Source organism: Aplidium turbinatum, chromosome 18 (genome assembly GCF_918807975.1).
Source record: "Aplidium turbinatum chromosome 18, kaAplTurb1.1, whole genome shotgun sequence".
Classification (NCBI taxonomy): domain Eukaryota; kingdom Metazoa; phylum Chordata; class Ascidiacea; order Aplousobranchia; family Polyclinidae; genus Aplidium; species Aplidium turbinatum.
Genome location: NC_137489.1, coordinates 3,558,945 through 3,575,402, shown reverse-complemented (window position 1 = coordinate 3,575,402; position 16,458 = coordinate 3,558,945). Strand labels below are relative to the sequence as shown.

Genomic DNA, 16,458 nt, shown 5'->3' with positions numbered 1-16,458 from the left:
GCGCCACGAAGCTCATGCAGGTCGCATGGGCTAAAAGGGTTATAGGCGAATTCTTCGTAAACAATTCTTCGTAAAGCAATTCTTCGTAAGCAATTCTTCGTAAAACAATTGTTCGTAAACAGTTGTTGGTGAAATGAAATCCGTAAAAGAATTTTTCATAAAGCATTTCTTCGTATACATCAAATCTCCATTGCATGCACGAATAAATGCTTTGGGAAGAATTGTTTTACAAAGAATTAACTTTACGAAGAATTGTTTTACGAAAAATTGCTTACGAAGAATTGCTTTACGAAGAACTGTTTACGAAGAAAACGTCGGACACCGGCTAAAAGTGGCTTGAAGAACCACTTCTCCTCGACATTGTGGAGAAAAAGCGTTGTGACGCGGTTTCACATTGAAAAAATGTTGAAGGAACTGAAGAAAGATATCTTTGAGTTGGAATTGCCGAAGTTAGTCAATTTAAATCCATTTAAGGTAAACTTTATTGGAGGGTTCCAGTAGGTGTTTATGGAGGGTTCCAGTGGTGGCGGCAACAAACAAACGTCGATCAACAATGTAATGAACGACGTTCGCAATGCCTTCATTCATGCGAACGGCGTTATATTTGACGTCCCCACCCTGGAGCCCATCATCATTGTGGGCATCATGTGGGCATTCTTCGTCACCGGTTTGTGATATTCCTGCAACTTCATGCTCGTTTCTTTCGTTGCACCTGTTGAAAGATAAGTGGTTTGAATAAGCTTTAATTTTGGGTTAGGGTTAATCGGCACCAGCACGATTCCACATTTCGTAGCTATTGCTACTGTTGCCAAATTTGTAAAAAGCTCATATGAGCTTTAAATTCCTTACTTTTCCATTTTGTGTTGTTTCATTTGGTCGTGTCGTGTCATGTGGGCATTCTTTGTCACCGGTTTGTGATATTCCTGCAACTTCATGCTCGTTTCTTTCGTTGCACCTGTTGAAAGATAAGTGGTTTGAATAAGCTTTAATTTTGGGTTAGGGTTAATCGGCACCAGCACGATTCCACATTTCGTAGCTATTGCTACTGTTGCCAAATTTGTAAAAAGCTCATATGAGCTTTAAATTCCTTACTTTTCCATTTTGTGTTGTTTCATTTGGTCGTGTCGTGTCATGTGGGCATTCTTTGTCACCGGTTTGTGATATTCCTGCAACTTCATGCTCATTTCTTTCGTTGCACCTGTTGAAAGATGAGTGGTTTGAATAAGCTTTAATTTTGGGATAGGAAAATGGGCCTAGACTTGGATGTGAAAATATCATCGACAATGCGACTAGAATTACTGCAACTGCAAGATCACATGCTAGAACAGCATGAAACACTTCCTTCGGTAAGTAAAAATATTGCAATAAAAGAGTTTCACATTGAAAAAAGGTTCAAGGTACTGAACAAAGATATCTTTGAGTTGGAATTGCCGAAGTTAGTCAATTTAAGTCCATTTAAGGTAAACTTTATTTGTTTTATTTGTAACCTCAGAGTTAGTGTTCTTCATTGCAATCTGGCTTTGAATAATCTTCATCAGGCGGCATAGGTAGGCTACAATTGTGCCTTCATAGCCAATATGTTGCATAAAAATCAGCTCAATTGCAGGTTGCAATCAAAAATTGGGCTGAAATCTACAAGAAAAAGGCGGAAGCTCGGTCGATGTCAATCAACTCCTCCTCTCATGGTAAGCACACCATACATATTTGCTTTTTATTCATGGTCGTGTCGTGTCATGTGGGCATTCTTCGTCACTGGTTTGTGATATTCCTGCAACTTCATGCTCGTTTCTTTCGTTGCACCTGTTGAAAGATGAGTGGTTTGAATAAGCTTTAATTTTGGGTTAGGGAAGAAGAAGTTCTTTTATTTTGCATCATCAGCACATGCGAAAAAAAAAACAATACAAGATTACAATGTGAGCTAGGTTGTTTGCTGATGACGATGGGAGTGACAGAAGGACTGAACTGGTCATTGAGTCTGCCACACCCGTGTGGTGTCATGGCTTATTTAAAATGGAACGGTGTCGAAGTTGAACGCAAATATTGATTGATTGATATATTGATTGATAGATATATATTATATGCAACATAAAAAACAATACACATATATGAAATTTAACAGTGTTTAACAATTTAACACATACGAAATTTAATTTAGGAAACGGGCCTAGACTTGGATGTGAAAATATCATCCACAAAGCGACTAGAATTACTGCAACTTCATCAACACTCTTGGATCATGTCTACACTAACAACTCTGTATCAACCATTCCATACGGGTGGCGACGATGTCGTCCCCTGCCGATGTCGTACCCCCGATGTCGTACCCTCATACATCGGGACGCGCAATAATTTACGCCGGCAAAAAAAAGCTTCAGATGCGGCGCGCTGTTGGATTTCAGCTCGAGCGTCAATGCCCATGTCGTCTCCAGTGAGTGATCATGAATCACGCTGCCGAACAGACTTCAAAATGCGGCGGGCTGTTGCATTTCAGCTCGAGCGTCAATGCTCACGTTATTCTTTCAGTTTGGTACAACTTGTGGGATTAGTTGATGAACAAACAATTTTTTTTTTGTTCAGATGAACAAACAAATTATTTTAATTTCAAAAATAAAAATTAATTTCTAGGCTAATTTTTTTTCAAATGTCCGCTAGCCAGGGTTAATTATTTTGTTGCTGACGAGTAAACAGTTTGTTTATTTATTATTATTTCTTTAAAATAACATAACCTACGGACACGGTAGCCCACTGCTACGAGTGGCGGATCTATGCAAAATGGCGCCCATGGCAAAGTTTAAATGTGCGCCCTTTTTAACAATTTAAGTTAAATATTGCATACAAGCCTTTTATGAACAAATCGTGAAGAAAATAAATCAATGTATTATTGCCGTTTTATAATGTTCAAAGGCAGTCACGAGAGATTGTTTCGTCATGCAAATTTTGTTCTCTCTGCAGAGCTAATCAATTTGATAGAATGCTGCGCTATTGCGCCTTTCCAAGTTATTTCTAACATAAAAACTAGCCAACGCGGCTTATTACTTTTTCATCTGACGCTGTGTGTGTATAGCCTACTGTAACCTACTACCAAGTGAATTATTGGACAAAATCAATCGGACATAAGCTTGTCTGCTTGACTTTTCAGCTTCTGCTGCTTGCAAGTCTCGTCTCTTTCGCCCTTCAGCCCCACTTTTCTTTTTCTTTGTATTGGTTTGTTTCAGAGTCTAAAAGGGCAAGTAAAAGTTAAATGTAAAAAATCCTTGGTCGATAATTACAATATATAGCCTAGGCATACGCAAAATGTTTTCGTAAGTTAGTTCTTTACGTAGGCCTAGCCAACTTAATTAAAAATTCATCTCAATAGAGCACTGTGTTGATGCAACCGGCGGTGACCGACCTGTAGATAGGGGTATTTTTGTCTGATAACTGTGGATAAAAATAAAACGACCCAAGTCCGGCAGATTTTTTCAAAAACTAATATTAATTAATTTAATTTGTCGCCGACATTTGTTGGCATGTCGGCGGGTTTTGTAACCGTTGGGTTATAGCCTATGCTAACTAGAGATTGAAGAAACTGATAGCGAATCAATCCCAACATTGGTGTGTAGGCTACTAGCTACTAAGAATTGCGTTCATTTTATCCGTTTGACAACTTGAGGAAGTTAGGTAAAAGTACGGTACCGTATATTTATAAAGCACAGCTTGTGAAGTTGTCAATGAACCTCAAAACTTCAGACTGCTTAGTGCTAGGCAGTGCCAGCACAGCACGTAAAAAAAATCATACCTAGCATAATTCTTGGTCTCAAAATTTCACATAATGATGCTTATAGGCTCAATAATACTTCAATTCTAATTTCTTCCTAGAACAGACTGAGTGCTCTGGTCAGGACAAATTGAAGTCATACAACAGATTGGATTTATAAATTCTTATAAAAATGAATAAGTAAGTACTGGAGCTACTTCTAAGCTTCAACTAATCGCTGCTTAGCGACTTTACTAAACTTCCAATTTTTAAATGGCAAAATCGTCATTTCCGTAGGGTGGCAAATGACTAGGTCGTCTCGTTGTCTCCCTGTCGGTATGGAAACTTGTGTAACTTTTGCATTGTGTATATTACTTGCATATTTCCAACATGTAGGCCTACTGTACTATGTTCCTGTTACTGACAAATAAACCATTGATTGATTGATTCCAATTGTTGCTGACTGAACGTAAAGTGAGCCAGGAGAGGCACAATGTTGCTTTTTCAACGTCCATTGTTTGACAATGGCTACAGTAAAGAGTGACCCTTTTTGATGTTTGTTGGGCGCAAATTAGATTTTGAAGAAAGTATAACTCACAAATTTTATTTTTTACCAACCGATTTTTGCGCCCAAGGCTCGAGCCATGCCTGCCATACCCTAGGTAAGCTACACCACTGCAGTGCTACGGCCTCTAGGGGAACGAAGTCGTAAAAATGTGGCTTGTAATTCTGTTCACTTCCGTTTAATTGTGTGTCTGAAAATACGTTATCAATGGAAAATTACCATCACAGAAATGAAGAAGAGCAAATTCTAAAATTAGTTTGCAGTCATTATGTGTTTATATCTTGACCTAGCCTATAGCATAAATTTCAAGCTAATACCTGTCCGCTTACAACAGTTAGCTTTGTTTTCTAAGTAGACTAGTCCTAGGCCTATGTTGACTTGCGAACAAAGCGGACTATATAGAAAACAAATGCGAACCATCGATGCAGTGCAGTAACGTGGCACCTTTTTTTAACATTATTGTTAAGCAGAAGCGCTATGTTCTTTGCTTGGATTCGCTATCATGCAATAGGCCAAATGCAAAAAAGTAATGCTTTGAATGATAATCAAGACATAAAATAGCCCAGTCAAGCCTAACAGTAAGAATATAGCTAAAACAGATCGAAATCTATAGAAAATAATTTCAAAATCGCAACCCAGTTAAGCTTTTATTTAACAACGTTTCTACTTTCAACAACGCGTTATCATTTCTTACTATGCGGCCCGTGGAGTTTTTCTCAGACCCTAATGTGGCCCTTCATGTTTGCAGTCTTGGACCACCCTGGTTTACACAATTGTTTTTTTTTAGTCACACGTTAACTGAGGTTTACTCTAGCCTAGCTTTTTTCTGTTTTCATGATTTTAGCTTTCAAAGTAGCAGTTCAGATTTTCAAAGTAGGCTACTTATTAAAAAGTAACAGTTGAGCACATCTCTAATCTACATTACCAGATAACGTAGGACCACACTTGTTGCATGTCATAGTTAATGTTTTTGCTAGCTGTTTCTGTGTTTTTTGTCGTAGGTTAGATATGTTTACTTTCGCCATTTATTGCGTTTATTTATTGTCCGCTCCGTTAGCTCAGTTATGCGCCGGCTCAAGATCACGCGGCGCAAGCTCGACGCTCGGGATGTGCGCTTGAGCAACGCATTTCAGGACTGCTCTCCATTCAGCGGGCCCTAGTGAATGGAATAATTTCTCGGCAACAACACATCAACAATCGGAAAACTTCACTCCACTCTGCCAATCTCGGTGACCGGCCCTGCGTCAAGAGCCACTGCAAGTACGCGTAACTACGGTACCAGGAATAACCAATCAAGGCTTTGTCAGTCCGAGGATAAAGATTCAAAACCAACGAACCAATTTGCAGTGGGCTACGTTAGCGATGTGAAAATAAATGTTCATGAAAAGAAATTGAGTGTTGATTCAGTGGCGTAGCTTGGAAATGTGCCGCCCGGGGCGGATTCAGATTTTGCCACCCCTTCAAGAAAAAGTATGTGAAAATGAAATGCGTTTTTTTATCAGATTATAATCAAAATCAAAAATCGTAGTCTTAAAGTGCCACCCCCAGACGTGCCGCCCGGGGCGGTCTGTCCCCCCCCCCCCCCTTAGCTACGCCACAGTGTTGATTGCAAGAACATGAAATCCATGTTCTTCGGACAAAAAAGCAATGCGAAATTCATGAAGAATCAGAAAAGGGCAAGAAAGATTTTTTTGTTTTTAATTCAGTTTTATTTTTCTTTGTATAAGTGATGATAAGTTGAACAATATTGTAACGAGTAAAACAGTAATGATAAATTTAACAATAGAGTACAGGAACAAAACCAACAAAAGAAAAAGGTAGCAAAAATTTCGTTTCGATTTGAATAAGTTCGTTTCGAAAAACCATAATTTTTACCTACATTTAAATGGACAAAAAAAGTTGAACATCTGGCAACAGGGACGACATCGACGTGGGACGACATCGGCAGGGGACGACATCGGGGGGACGACATGTCCAGGGGACGACATCGGTGGCATTCATTCCATACATCTTAACTTATGACAACCAAAAAATTTTTTACATGTATGTTATGGTTATTTAATTTTTTGATCGCCTCCCGCAAGGTTTTAATTTCCCTATTATCGGGTTCGAGAAAGTCTCCCACAAAATTGGTCAAAAGCATAAACACTGTGTGACTCAAAAGTCAAAAGCATAAACAGTGTGTGACTTTAATTCTACATTTTATATTCACTACAACAGTATTTTGTACGTTGTTTGATGTAGCCTGCTTGATGTTGTCATAGTCTGATATTTTGTGTGATGACTGTTAAAAAATTTGAATTCTATGGACTTTGAGTCTGATTGCAAATAAATAATAATAATAACTTAAGTGCTTTAAGTGAGAAAAAGCTCAACGGAATTATGACAAGAGATATAAATGAATAAAATGTGGCCAATTACTTGGACCAATTGTCAACACCCATGCAAAAACTGTAAATAACAACTAATACAAATGAAAACTTACTAACTTCACCTACATCTTGAAGCTGAAAAGAAAATCTTGAGCTGAAATACAACATGGGCGGCTGACACTCTGACAGTGACAAGGCAAGCGACAATCTCGTCTCGGCTCGCTGACTTCCCACGCAGCGTTGCCAGATGCTGGAAGCTGCTTGGCACCAAAAAGTAACTAAAATTTCACCAGATTGCACACAATTTCACCAGATATTTAAAACACCTCAAATAAAGCAATTTCGCCTAAAAATACAAATAGTTTTTGAGACATAGGACTAAAATGAAACGAATATGCAAAACACATGTTGTGGCACACATTGAATACACGGATTATAACTGTAGCAGTCATAATTATCAGTAAACATCAAAAGTTCTTAACCAAAAAAGTTGCTGTTTTTACCCTAAAAGCGGCAACTTTTACTGCTAGGGTTAAAATATGCACTCAAAGATACAATAACATCCCAATTTTGACAGGCCAAAAAACAAGCCCAAAAACAAGCAACTCGCAAACTCCCAAAAATACGCGAACTCGAAAAAAACAAGCCCAAACTTCGGGAAAACCGCAAGGTTGGCAACACTGAGTGTGGCTAGTTTTTTTTTTAATTCTCTCGGGGTATCAATCAATCAAGTTTATTTCGGCATAGCTCCACATTCATTTTCAGTGTGCACATCAGGAGATGTAACAAATCGCTTTTTTGATATGGAAACTTCACCATGGAGGCACGGAAAAAAACATGCGGTTATCTAAGACAAGGTGCCCCCACAAATTTCCATTTTGCTGAAAATTTCGCATTTTTGTGGGTAGTTACAAAGTACACAATTGCTTTAGACATTTTGCCAACTATAAAACGTCATTGCATTTCTCTTTATTGACCTGCCCTGAGCTGTTGCGTCATTTTTTAATGAAATTGGGTTAATTTGGTAGGAAAAAGTGACGTCTTCTATTTGAATTTACGTCACTGACGAAGTTGGTGGTCATGTAACCACAAACAATAATGCGAATTTTGCAGCAAAACGGAAATTTCCAGAAGCTGTGAGGAAGCTGAAGGAATACTTGAAACGACTCCAAATTTTTTTTTTTTTCTTGGTTAATTAGATATATGTAAACAATATTGTATCTACCCAAACCAGACCAAACTAAAAACATTTTTCGAAAAACTGCGTTTTTGACCCCCATGAGGATGCTGAAGACAATTTGCTATGAAATCTCAAACTTTCTCATGAGTTTTTTCTCACTCATTGGCACTATTTCCCCACTACCCCGAGAGAATTACTGTAAAAACAAAAAGTTCAAAAACGAGCCAACCTAATGTGCAATCACAGTACCGCTTGTGAGCAAACAATCGTCATTGTCACGCAATTACCACCATGCGGTCCATTAATGCTGATTCGTTATCGGCTATCATCAGGGTTGCCAGATTGGCCTTTTTACGGCCAAATGTCAGAAATTTGGCCTTTTTGAAAAGTGTTTGGCTGGACAATTTTTGTTTGGCCGCTTGGCCTTTTTTTGGCCTTTTTTAGTTTCTCGATTGGCATTTGTTTGGCCTTTTTTCTTTTGGTTTTCATAGTTCTTTTGGTTATCCCTAGCAACAGTGAAAAGTTTTGGTGTAGCGTTTTACATCATGCCCATTTCAAAGACCTTGCTAGCTATGCTTTAACATGTCTCTGCATCCCTGTCATGTCAGTAATGCAGTAGAAGAGAGGATTTTTCATTACTTACTGCAGTGAAAAAAAAAACACAAAACAAAATGCAGACTGAGCTTTTGGAAACGATTTTGCGAATACAAATGGACAAGCTGCTGAATGGAAAATGTTGCACAAACTTTGATGCCAGTGCCATAATGATAAGGCGTTTCACATCTGATATTGTTTATGGTGAAACTAGCAGTAACGAAATGGCAGAGGCGCTAGCATTCCCAGAATAGTAAGGAGTGTTCATTGTGGAAGGATGTTGGACATAAATGCGATTGATTTCTCTGATTTTGCAGTGTTGGGTGTTTAATGTAGCCTACAAGTAATTGTATTGGGTATATATAAATATTGTATACTATTTCATATTGCATTAAGTGATATGCCAATATTAACTCCTTCTCACTAGTCACCAGGGTCTCACTGGTGGACGTTAATGGCTTTTTAGTCTACAGGATGATGCTTAGCCTAATGTTGTATGCATATTTCAGTTGTATTGTAATTGTTTCCATACCTATCTGTTTGTATTTTATGGATTGCATTTTTTCAGGAATTTTACTAAGCGATTCTTCTTTAACAGATAACATGTAAAACAATAGAACCTGGGTAAATATTATATAATTTGTTGTTGAAAGTAAGTGCAAAAACACCACTGATTTCAACAAAGAGAATAAAACCTCAGGTTTGGCCTTTTTTTCTATAATTTGGCCTTTTTGGGGATGCATTTGGCCTTTTTTGTTTTATCAATCTGGCAACCCTGGCTATCATATGAGTGTTTTTGGAGCTTGCTTTTGTACTGAGAATAAGCCTATAGTGATTATTGACAGCATGGAGACTGACGCGTCTGACAATTCGGAAACAAGTTTGTCGTTGTTTGATAGCGATTCCGGCAGTGATAAAGACTACATCGCAGTTTCAGGTATTTTGAGTTGTTCACGGTATGGCGACTGATGTAGCCTAAGCTATGCCAATGTGCACGATTTCATGAAATTAAGTGAAACTGCGCTCTTATCAACACCTTCTATCTAATGGAACATTTTGAACATCTTTTTAAAATTATTTCTTGTTTGATTTTGACCTCGCTGGCCGGTGTAACGGTCCACAGTCCACCACTTGCCAGGATTGCCAAACATAATTAATTATTTTCTTATGAAAATAATTGAAATTACTACTGCTCAAAAGTTACATTGACAATTTTGAGCATTGATTAATCTTAGACAAAAAGGTGTGCGTTAGTTTGAGAGCAACTACGGTACCGCACTCAATTAAAGTTAGTTGTAAAATGTTTGTTTTTCCAATGCTTTCGCCTTTCAGAAGCGCCCGCCGCAGGGTTGCCAATTTGGCTTTTTTGACGGCAGATTTTGAGAATCTGGTTGTTTTTCAACTTCCTTGGATTATTTTTTTGAAATTAAAAAAGCCAGAAAAATTAGGCTTTTTCTGGCTTTTTTTCATGTTTCATCGATTTTTTGTAAAATTAATAAAAAGCCAACATAATTTTGGCTTAATTTATCTTTCCCGATTTTTTTAGAAGAAAAATTCAGTCAGCTTCAATCGGAGCAGTAATTTCTACCTCATATTTGGTTGTAGTGTCCGATCGAATGTCGTTTTGAAGCCGAAACTAGAAAATTTTATAGTTGCTTGTCTTTTCATTAACTATGTTTCTGCGTTGTCGCTGAAGTCAAAGTTCGGTGGGACACTATTTGGTTGTGCACTTTTTATATGTGTATGTTTAATGAATACTAATTGGCTTTTTCTTGGCTTTTTGCAGCTATTTTTTACTGGCTTTTTTTGTGACTAGGTCTGACTTTTTTTGGTGAAGACAGGTTGGCAACCCTGGCGCCTGGCAGCTCTGACCATAAAACTGGTATATATTTAATGGTTTGTAAGGCCCAGGGTTACCAGGTTGGCTTTTTTCAAGCCAAATTTCTCAAATCTGGCTCTTTTTTAAGGCCTTTGGCTGGAAGATTTACAGTTTGGCTTTTTTTTGTAATTTGGCTTCTTTTTGGCTTTTTTTGAAGTCTGTTTTTTTAACCAGTAATAGCCTACATTTTTTTTACTTTTTAGGTAGTGAACAAAACAAAGTGAACATATATCATAAATCTGCAATTTTTCCCGTTGCTAATTCCCGTAAAATCCTGACTAAATGTGAACATATGTACCCTGGGATGACTACTGACCAGCCTTGTTTGACTCTTGATTGTCTGGAAAGTAAAAAGCTAATGATGGCAACCATGTTAGATGAAACAGCAGAACGTCCATCAAGGAGACGAAGCGTCAAAGTAGATGCGTTTTTTGGCAATAAAGGTCTAGAGCAGTTTTGCACCTCTAATTCAAAATAGCTTCTTCAGCTGTTGGGTGTAGATGAAGCAATACTTTCGAAGGATCCTGCTCATTGGACTGAATATGGTGCATTTATTTAAGCTTTACACATAGCAAAGGGCTTTTCAGCAGTCAATGACAGAGCAGAGAGAAGAGTTGCTGTAATCCAGGATTTTAACAAACTGTTAACTAAAGATGAGGTCCAACTTCAGTTTCTTGTGTAAGTTGTTACTGAATATAGAAAACTGTTTTCCAAATTGCGACAAGAACAATATTGTTGATAATATCGCTTCATGCAGTACTCACCAGAATTGCATTTTGAAATGAATATCGTCACCAGTGTTCCTTCTAAGGTTCAAAAATTGAGAAAATAAACGAAATTCTGTATATATATAGGCTAGATGGTTTCGTGGTCACAAAAAAGATTGTGAAATCAAGATATGGACAGATTTCACAAGTCCTAATTTCTTGGAAGGAACACTGATCGTCACATATTTTTATAGAGCTAATGCTATCGTAGGCTATCGTACCTTTTGTGCTAAGATGTGTTTTTTCTAAATAACGGCTTTTCTACTTAAGATAGCTGCATTTAATGTTCACAAAGCAGATAGGAAACTATGTTTTCTGCATCTTTTGACACAAAACCGTATGATACAATATCTCTAGCTCAAGTGGTTTTTGAGATACGTCGATTTGGTATTTTGAGGGAGGGTACAGTAGCCTACACGAGGGGGGAAGGCCACCCCTAAATCAACTTCAAACTTTAAAAAAAATTTGGAGTTATTTTTTCTGACAATCTCACCATTTGAAAGGGTGTCCCAAGTAAAATTCAAAAACTCAATTTTAAGAGCCACCCTAATGTATATACAGTTGTACACGCAAAGTGAAACCATGCAAGACTCTACTCCAGATTGGAAAGTTTGAACATTGCGCGGGGGAGAAGAGTTTCAGGTGTTGCAGTTGCGCGGCTGTCAACATCAAACGCTGGAAATTGCGCGGTTGTCAATATCAAACGCTGGAAATTGCGCGTTTGAAAATTATTTACAAAAACGTAAGGAAAATGCTTACTGAAACCTTAACTTTGCAATTGCAATGCTGTCCTGCCTCGTTGAGCTTCTTTTGGAAATAGCATAACAGCAGCAGCTTAATAACTGCGCTAAGCGTGCTCCTATAGAATCAAGGCGATCTCTATCGTCTTATAGGGATCGTCTTGTATATAATCCGCCTCCCTGGTTAATATGACATCACAAAACGGACGCAGCTATTATTGGGAGGGTGAAAAAAAGGAAGGTAAAAAGCGGCGGAATGGAGATGATAAGGCGGAATGGATATGGATTTTTTTACAATTTTACTATGTTTTTACAATAAAAACATTACACCAACGTCGAGTGTTCGATATAAGGCCCTAGGATGACTTAAAACTTATCAATTTGCATCAATTCAACTAAAAAATTGTCTAATTAAAGTTTAACATCAAAGATATAAAACCTTTGCCACTAAAGTCAGTAAAGATCAGTTGACTGGTAAAACGGGTCGTACCAGGGCAATTGATAGCACTTTAATTCAAGAACCTTTAGCCAGAGTGCATATCGATACTCCTTACCTTAGCGGAATGGTGGAAGCCTTGTGTTTGGATAGGTGTTCGTTTGACATTGATTTAGTAATTGGTAATGTGGATGAAGCAAGGCCACCTAGTGAACCTGATCCGGAGTGGGGTATATGTGCTGCTGCTGTTACGAGGGCACAGGCAAGGAAGATGGAAGATAATGTAAAGCCTCTAAGGATAACTGAGGTACAGTCTAAATTAATCGTTACGAGGAATAAATTGGCTGAGATTCAAGAAAACGACCTGACAGTCCAGTGGCGCCGCCAGACCTTCAACATTGGGGGGGCAAAATATTGACAGTGCAAGACAGTAGCATAATCAAAAATTTTGAAAGGGGGGTTGTTGACAGCCGGCGGGCGAAACCCGATGGCGTGTTCGCCGAACACGACACTTAGTGGCGGGGGGTCTGGGGGACTTCCCCCAGAAAAATTTTGAAAAATTACTTTCAGTTTGGTGCATTCTAATAGCATTTTCAACAAAATTGTGGGTATGAATATTTCTGTAAAATGGTGCTGTCCGGTGGCATAGCAAAAGGATAAGATCATGTTTTCTTCGGCATTTTTCGGAAATAAAGCTAAGTCTCTATGTTTTCTTGTTGCTAATTCCAGACTGAGATATTTGAATGTGTGGTATTGGCAAAACTCGCTTTTTTAGTGCAGTTTGGTTTAAAATTAGGCAAACTTTGTTTTAGAGACATAGGTTGATTGCTTTTTTTTGCGAGATTAGGCCTATTACAGTTTTATTATTTATCAATTTTCTCCTTGGTTGATTCAAAAAACGATCTTATTCCGGTAAATCACTAACTTTTATGCTCTAAAGTCAACCTAAAGTTTAGAAAATGTAACGTCATAGACGTCATACATCTTGATGAGTGTCAAACAAAAAGCTTTGAGACAATGAAGTTACTTTAGGCTATTTCTGATATATTCAAGTTTTGTATAACGAATAGCTGTTTAGATGTTAATCTAGATCGAACAAGCGATCTCAGCAGTTGCAGATGGCTTGCATCCTTGCACAGTTTGACGAGAAAGTACATCATAGGCTAAAACTTTTCTTGTAGCCTAAACAATGTAGAACATCCGTAAATTCAATTTGAAAGGTTGAAACCCCGAACCCCCCTCCCTTGGCTACGCCACTGGTGCAAGACAGTGGTATATTATTTAATTTCTCTTGTTTTCTACCAGGGCTGGAAAAAATGTTTAGCTTCCCGGGAATCTGTTTTTAGAGAAAAAATTTCCTGCGGCTTACAATCACGATAATGAGAACCTTATATTTTACTGATCTCCGGAGCTGACGTAAACCTTAAAAGTCATGTCGACATATTCTTGATGCCCCCCTTATCGAAAATTGTTCTTTGTAATACCGCTTTGAAGGAGGATTACAACTATGAACAAAAGAATAAATTTTAAACTTCATTTTGAATTGAAAAGACATGACGTAATGTCTTCCAACCTTAGTTATATATTTTTTCATTATGTAACGTCTTGTAGGAATAAATTGAAAATCAGTATAATCACTCAAAATGAAAGTAATGGGACTACGAATCCTCACTAAACCAATGGTCTTGTTGCACTGAAGATGACAACCTTATATTTTATTGATCTCCGGAGCTGACGTAAACCTTACGGCATAGATCTGTTAACTCAATTCAAACCCTTTGAAAGTTGGGGGGGGGCTGTCAATTCAACTTTTTTGTATCAACAGTTGTATCTCTAAAACCACTGAGGCTGCGACTACGAGATTTCTTGACTTTTCCTAACTTTCATTCACCTTTATTGAGCTTAAATTTTGAGCGAATAAAGATTATAAATTGAAAGATATAAGGCATTTCTCAGCACATCCTCTGAAATATTTTCCCACCAGCTGGATGAAAGTAATTAATTTGGCCCATGTCTCGTTAATCCTAACTGTTTCACAGCGTGAAGGGCATTGGCTGTATGTAAAATAATGTAAAAAAAATTAATCACAACATTACTATGCACGTTCTTCATTACTCTACCAAAAAATAATGTGTAAACTCACGCTACAAATTACACTCATAAGTGACCTCAACATTTCAACGTAGGCTATAGGCCTATGACCAGTTCTAAAATTCACATAGTTTTAATTTTCGGATATGCTCAGCGTGAATAATTTTACAAAGTGAATCCCAAATTTTGAAACCGTGCCAAAATAACAGAGATATCACTCCTAAAGCATAAGAAGAATTGACAGCTCCCCCCCAAACTGAGCAAGACTCCAGGAGCCCAAACTTCTAAGGGTTAAAAGTCATGTCGATTTATTCTTGATGCTCCCCTTATCGAAAATTGTTCTTTGTAGTACCGCTTTGAAGGTGGATTACGACTATGAACAAAAGAATAAATTTTAAACTTCATATTTGTATTGAAAATACATGACGTAATGTCTTCCAACCTTATCACATTTTTTTCATTACGTAATATTTACCACCACCAAACCACTTTTGACGATCGAATTTGTTAATTTATTATTCGGTAAAATGTTTAGATGATGTCACGTCATTACGCCGATTTGTAATTTCATTCATGACGTCGTATGGATGAAAAACTTTTACAAGTTTTATACTCTGCTGAGATTAAAGAAGAAACATAAATGATAAATATTGGAGAAACTGAGTCTCCTTTACAACTTAAGAATCGAACAACTCAAAACTGCTGAAACAAAAAGTTTTGTTTAAGTGAAAGAATCACTGCAAGCAACCAATGCCAAAATGCGCGCGGAAGAAGTCGTGGGAGTGTGAGGTATCAAAAATTTAACAGGTTGTTATTTTTCTACATCAATATGTGACGTCAGTTGAAACTTTAAAAAGTCTATATCTTTGCTTCGGTAGAAAATCTTTTTATCTACTGTAACTGTACAATTTAGTCATCAAGGTTTTCCATACTTTTTGTAAAGAGAGAGCTTTTACCCCCCCCCCCCCCCCATTGCAACTTGAGGTTGGGATCCAAATATTAAAAAAATAATATTAATATGTATTAATAAAAAAAAAAATTAGAAAGATGATGCCCAAAACAGCTGCCCCCCCCCCCCCCCCCCCCGCCGGTGTCACTGCCTGACACTGAAGAAATTTGTTAATATGAAAGACTCAATTAAAAGAGGAGGCAGGCGACGGCCATTTGGAGTTTAATTGCTACAGATGCGGTAGACACGGACACTTCGCCAGGGAATGCGTTGCTGACGGCGGACATTCGGAAAACAGACGTTGCCGTGACAACCATTGCTACCGATGTGGGGAGATTGGACACATAGCTTGGAGCTGCCCTTTTGATGAAAAGGCTTGCTACAATTGTCACAAAGAAGGTCATCTCGCCAAGGACTGTCCGGAGAGGAAGTGTTTCCGATTTAAAAAGATGGGTCATCTCGCTCGCCGGTGCACTGAAGACATTGAGGACGTTGAAAACTTTCGCAGAAAACGTAATTATTGTTTTGAAAAACGCCGTCCTTGGTAATTCATGCAACGATGGACTAATGAGTCGTTGAAGATAACTTATGAGAATTGTTTTATCGAGTAATTAATTGTTTTGTAATGTGTTTTGTATTGATTGTGTTGTTATATTGTTTGCAACAATATTCTAAGGGGAGGCGTATGTCACAATCAATGTGCAATGTCTCGCGATGGGTTGCTTTGTATCTTGACCGAACGCGCTGTTTTAATTACGGAATTCTTGAGCGGTATGTTATTATCGGTCAATGACCAGTAGTAACCTTTGGTTGGCTACAAAACGTTTCATTCACCTGCAAACTGGCATAGCCTAGTAAATGATTGTGTTGGCATAATTCGTTTATACCCATAAACCCGTATCAATCGCTGGGTTACTGATTGGTTGTTGGTTGCTGTCATAAAATCTTCTTCAAAATCAGATACTTTCCATCAGATACGGTACACTAACAAAGTTGTGGGTAGCCTACGTGTCGAGAGCTGCAATCAGATGACTAAATGCAGTCACTTGTTAGGCTATTTATCAGGGACAGTAGGCTAACACAAGCCTACTGACTTTTTTCGTTGCTTTATTGCATGTTTGCGATAAAACTGAAAGATAAACAAACACT

At 38.0% G+C, this 16,458-nt stretch overlaps 1 protein-coding gene across 1 annotated transcript; it reads right to left on the bottom strand.

Annotated features, from left to right (window-relative positions):
• Nucleotides 1-459: 459 nt before the first annotated feature.
• Nucleotides 460-1,158, bottom strand: LOC145787889 (uncharacterized). Its single transcript, XM_082599728.1, has 3 exons — nt 1,093-1,158; nt 850-955; nt 460-712 (listed from the first exon to the last, which is right to left on the bottom strand). The coding sequence occupies exons 2-3, from the start codon at nt 933-935 to the stop codon at nt 460-462; spliced, it is 339 nt and encodes a 112-aa protein (XP_082455854.1). The 5' UTR covers nt 936-955; nt 1,093-1,158.
• Between the last annotated feature and the right edge of the window lie 15,300 nt (nt 1,159-16,458).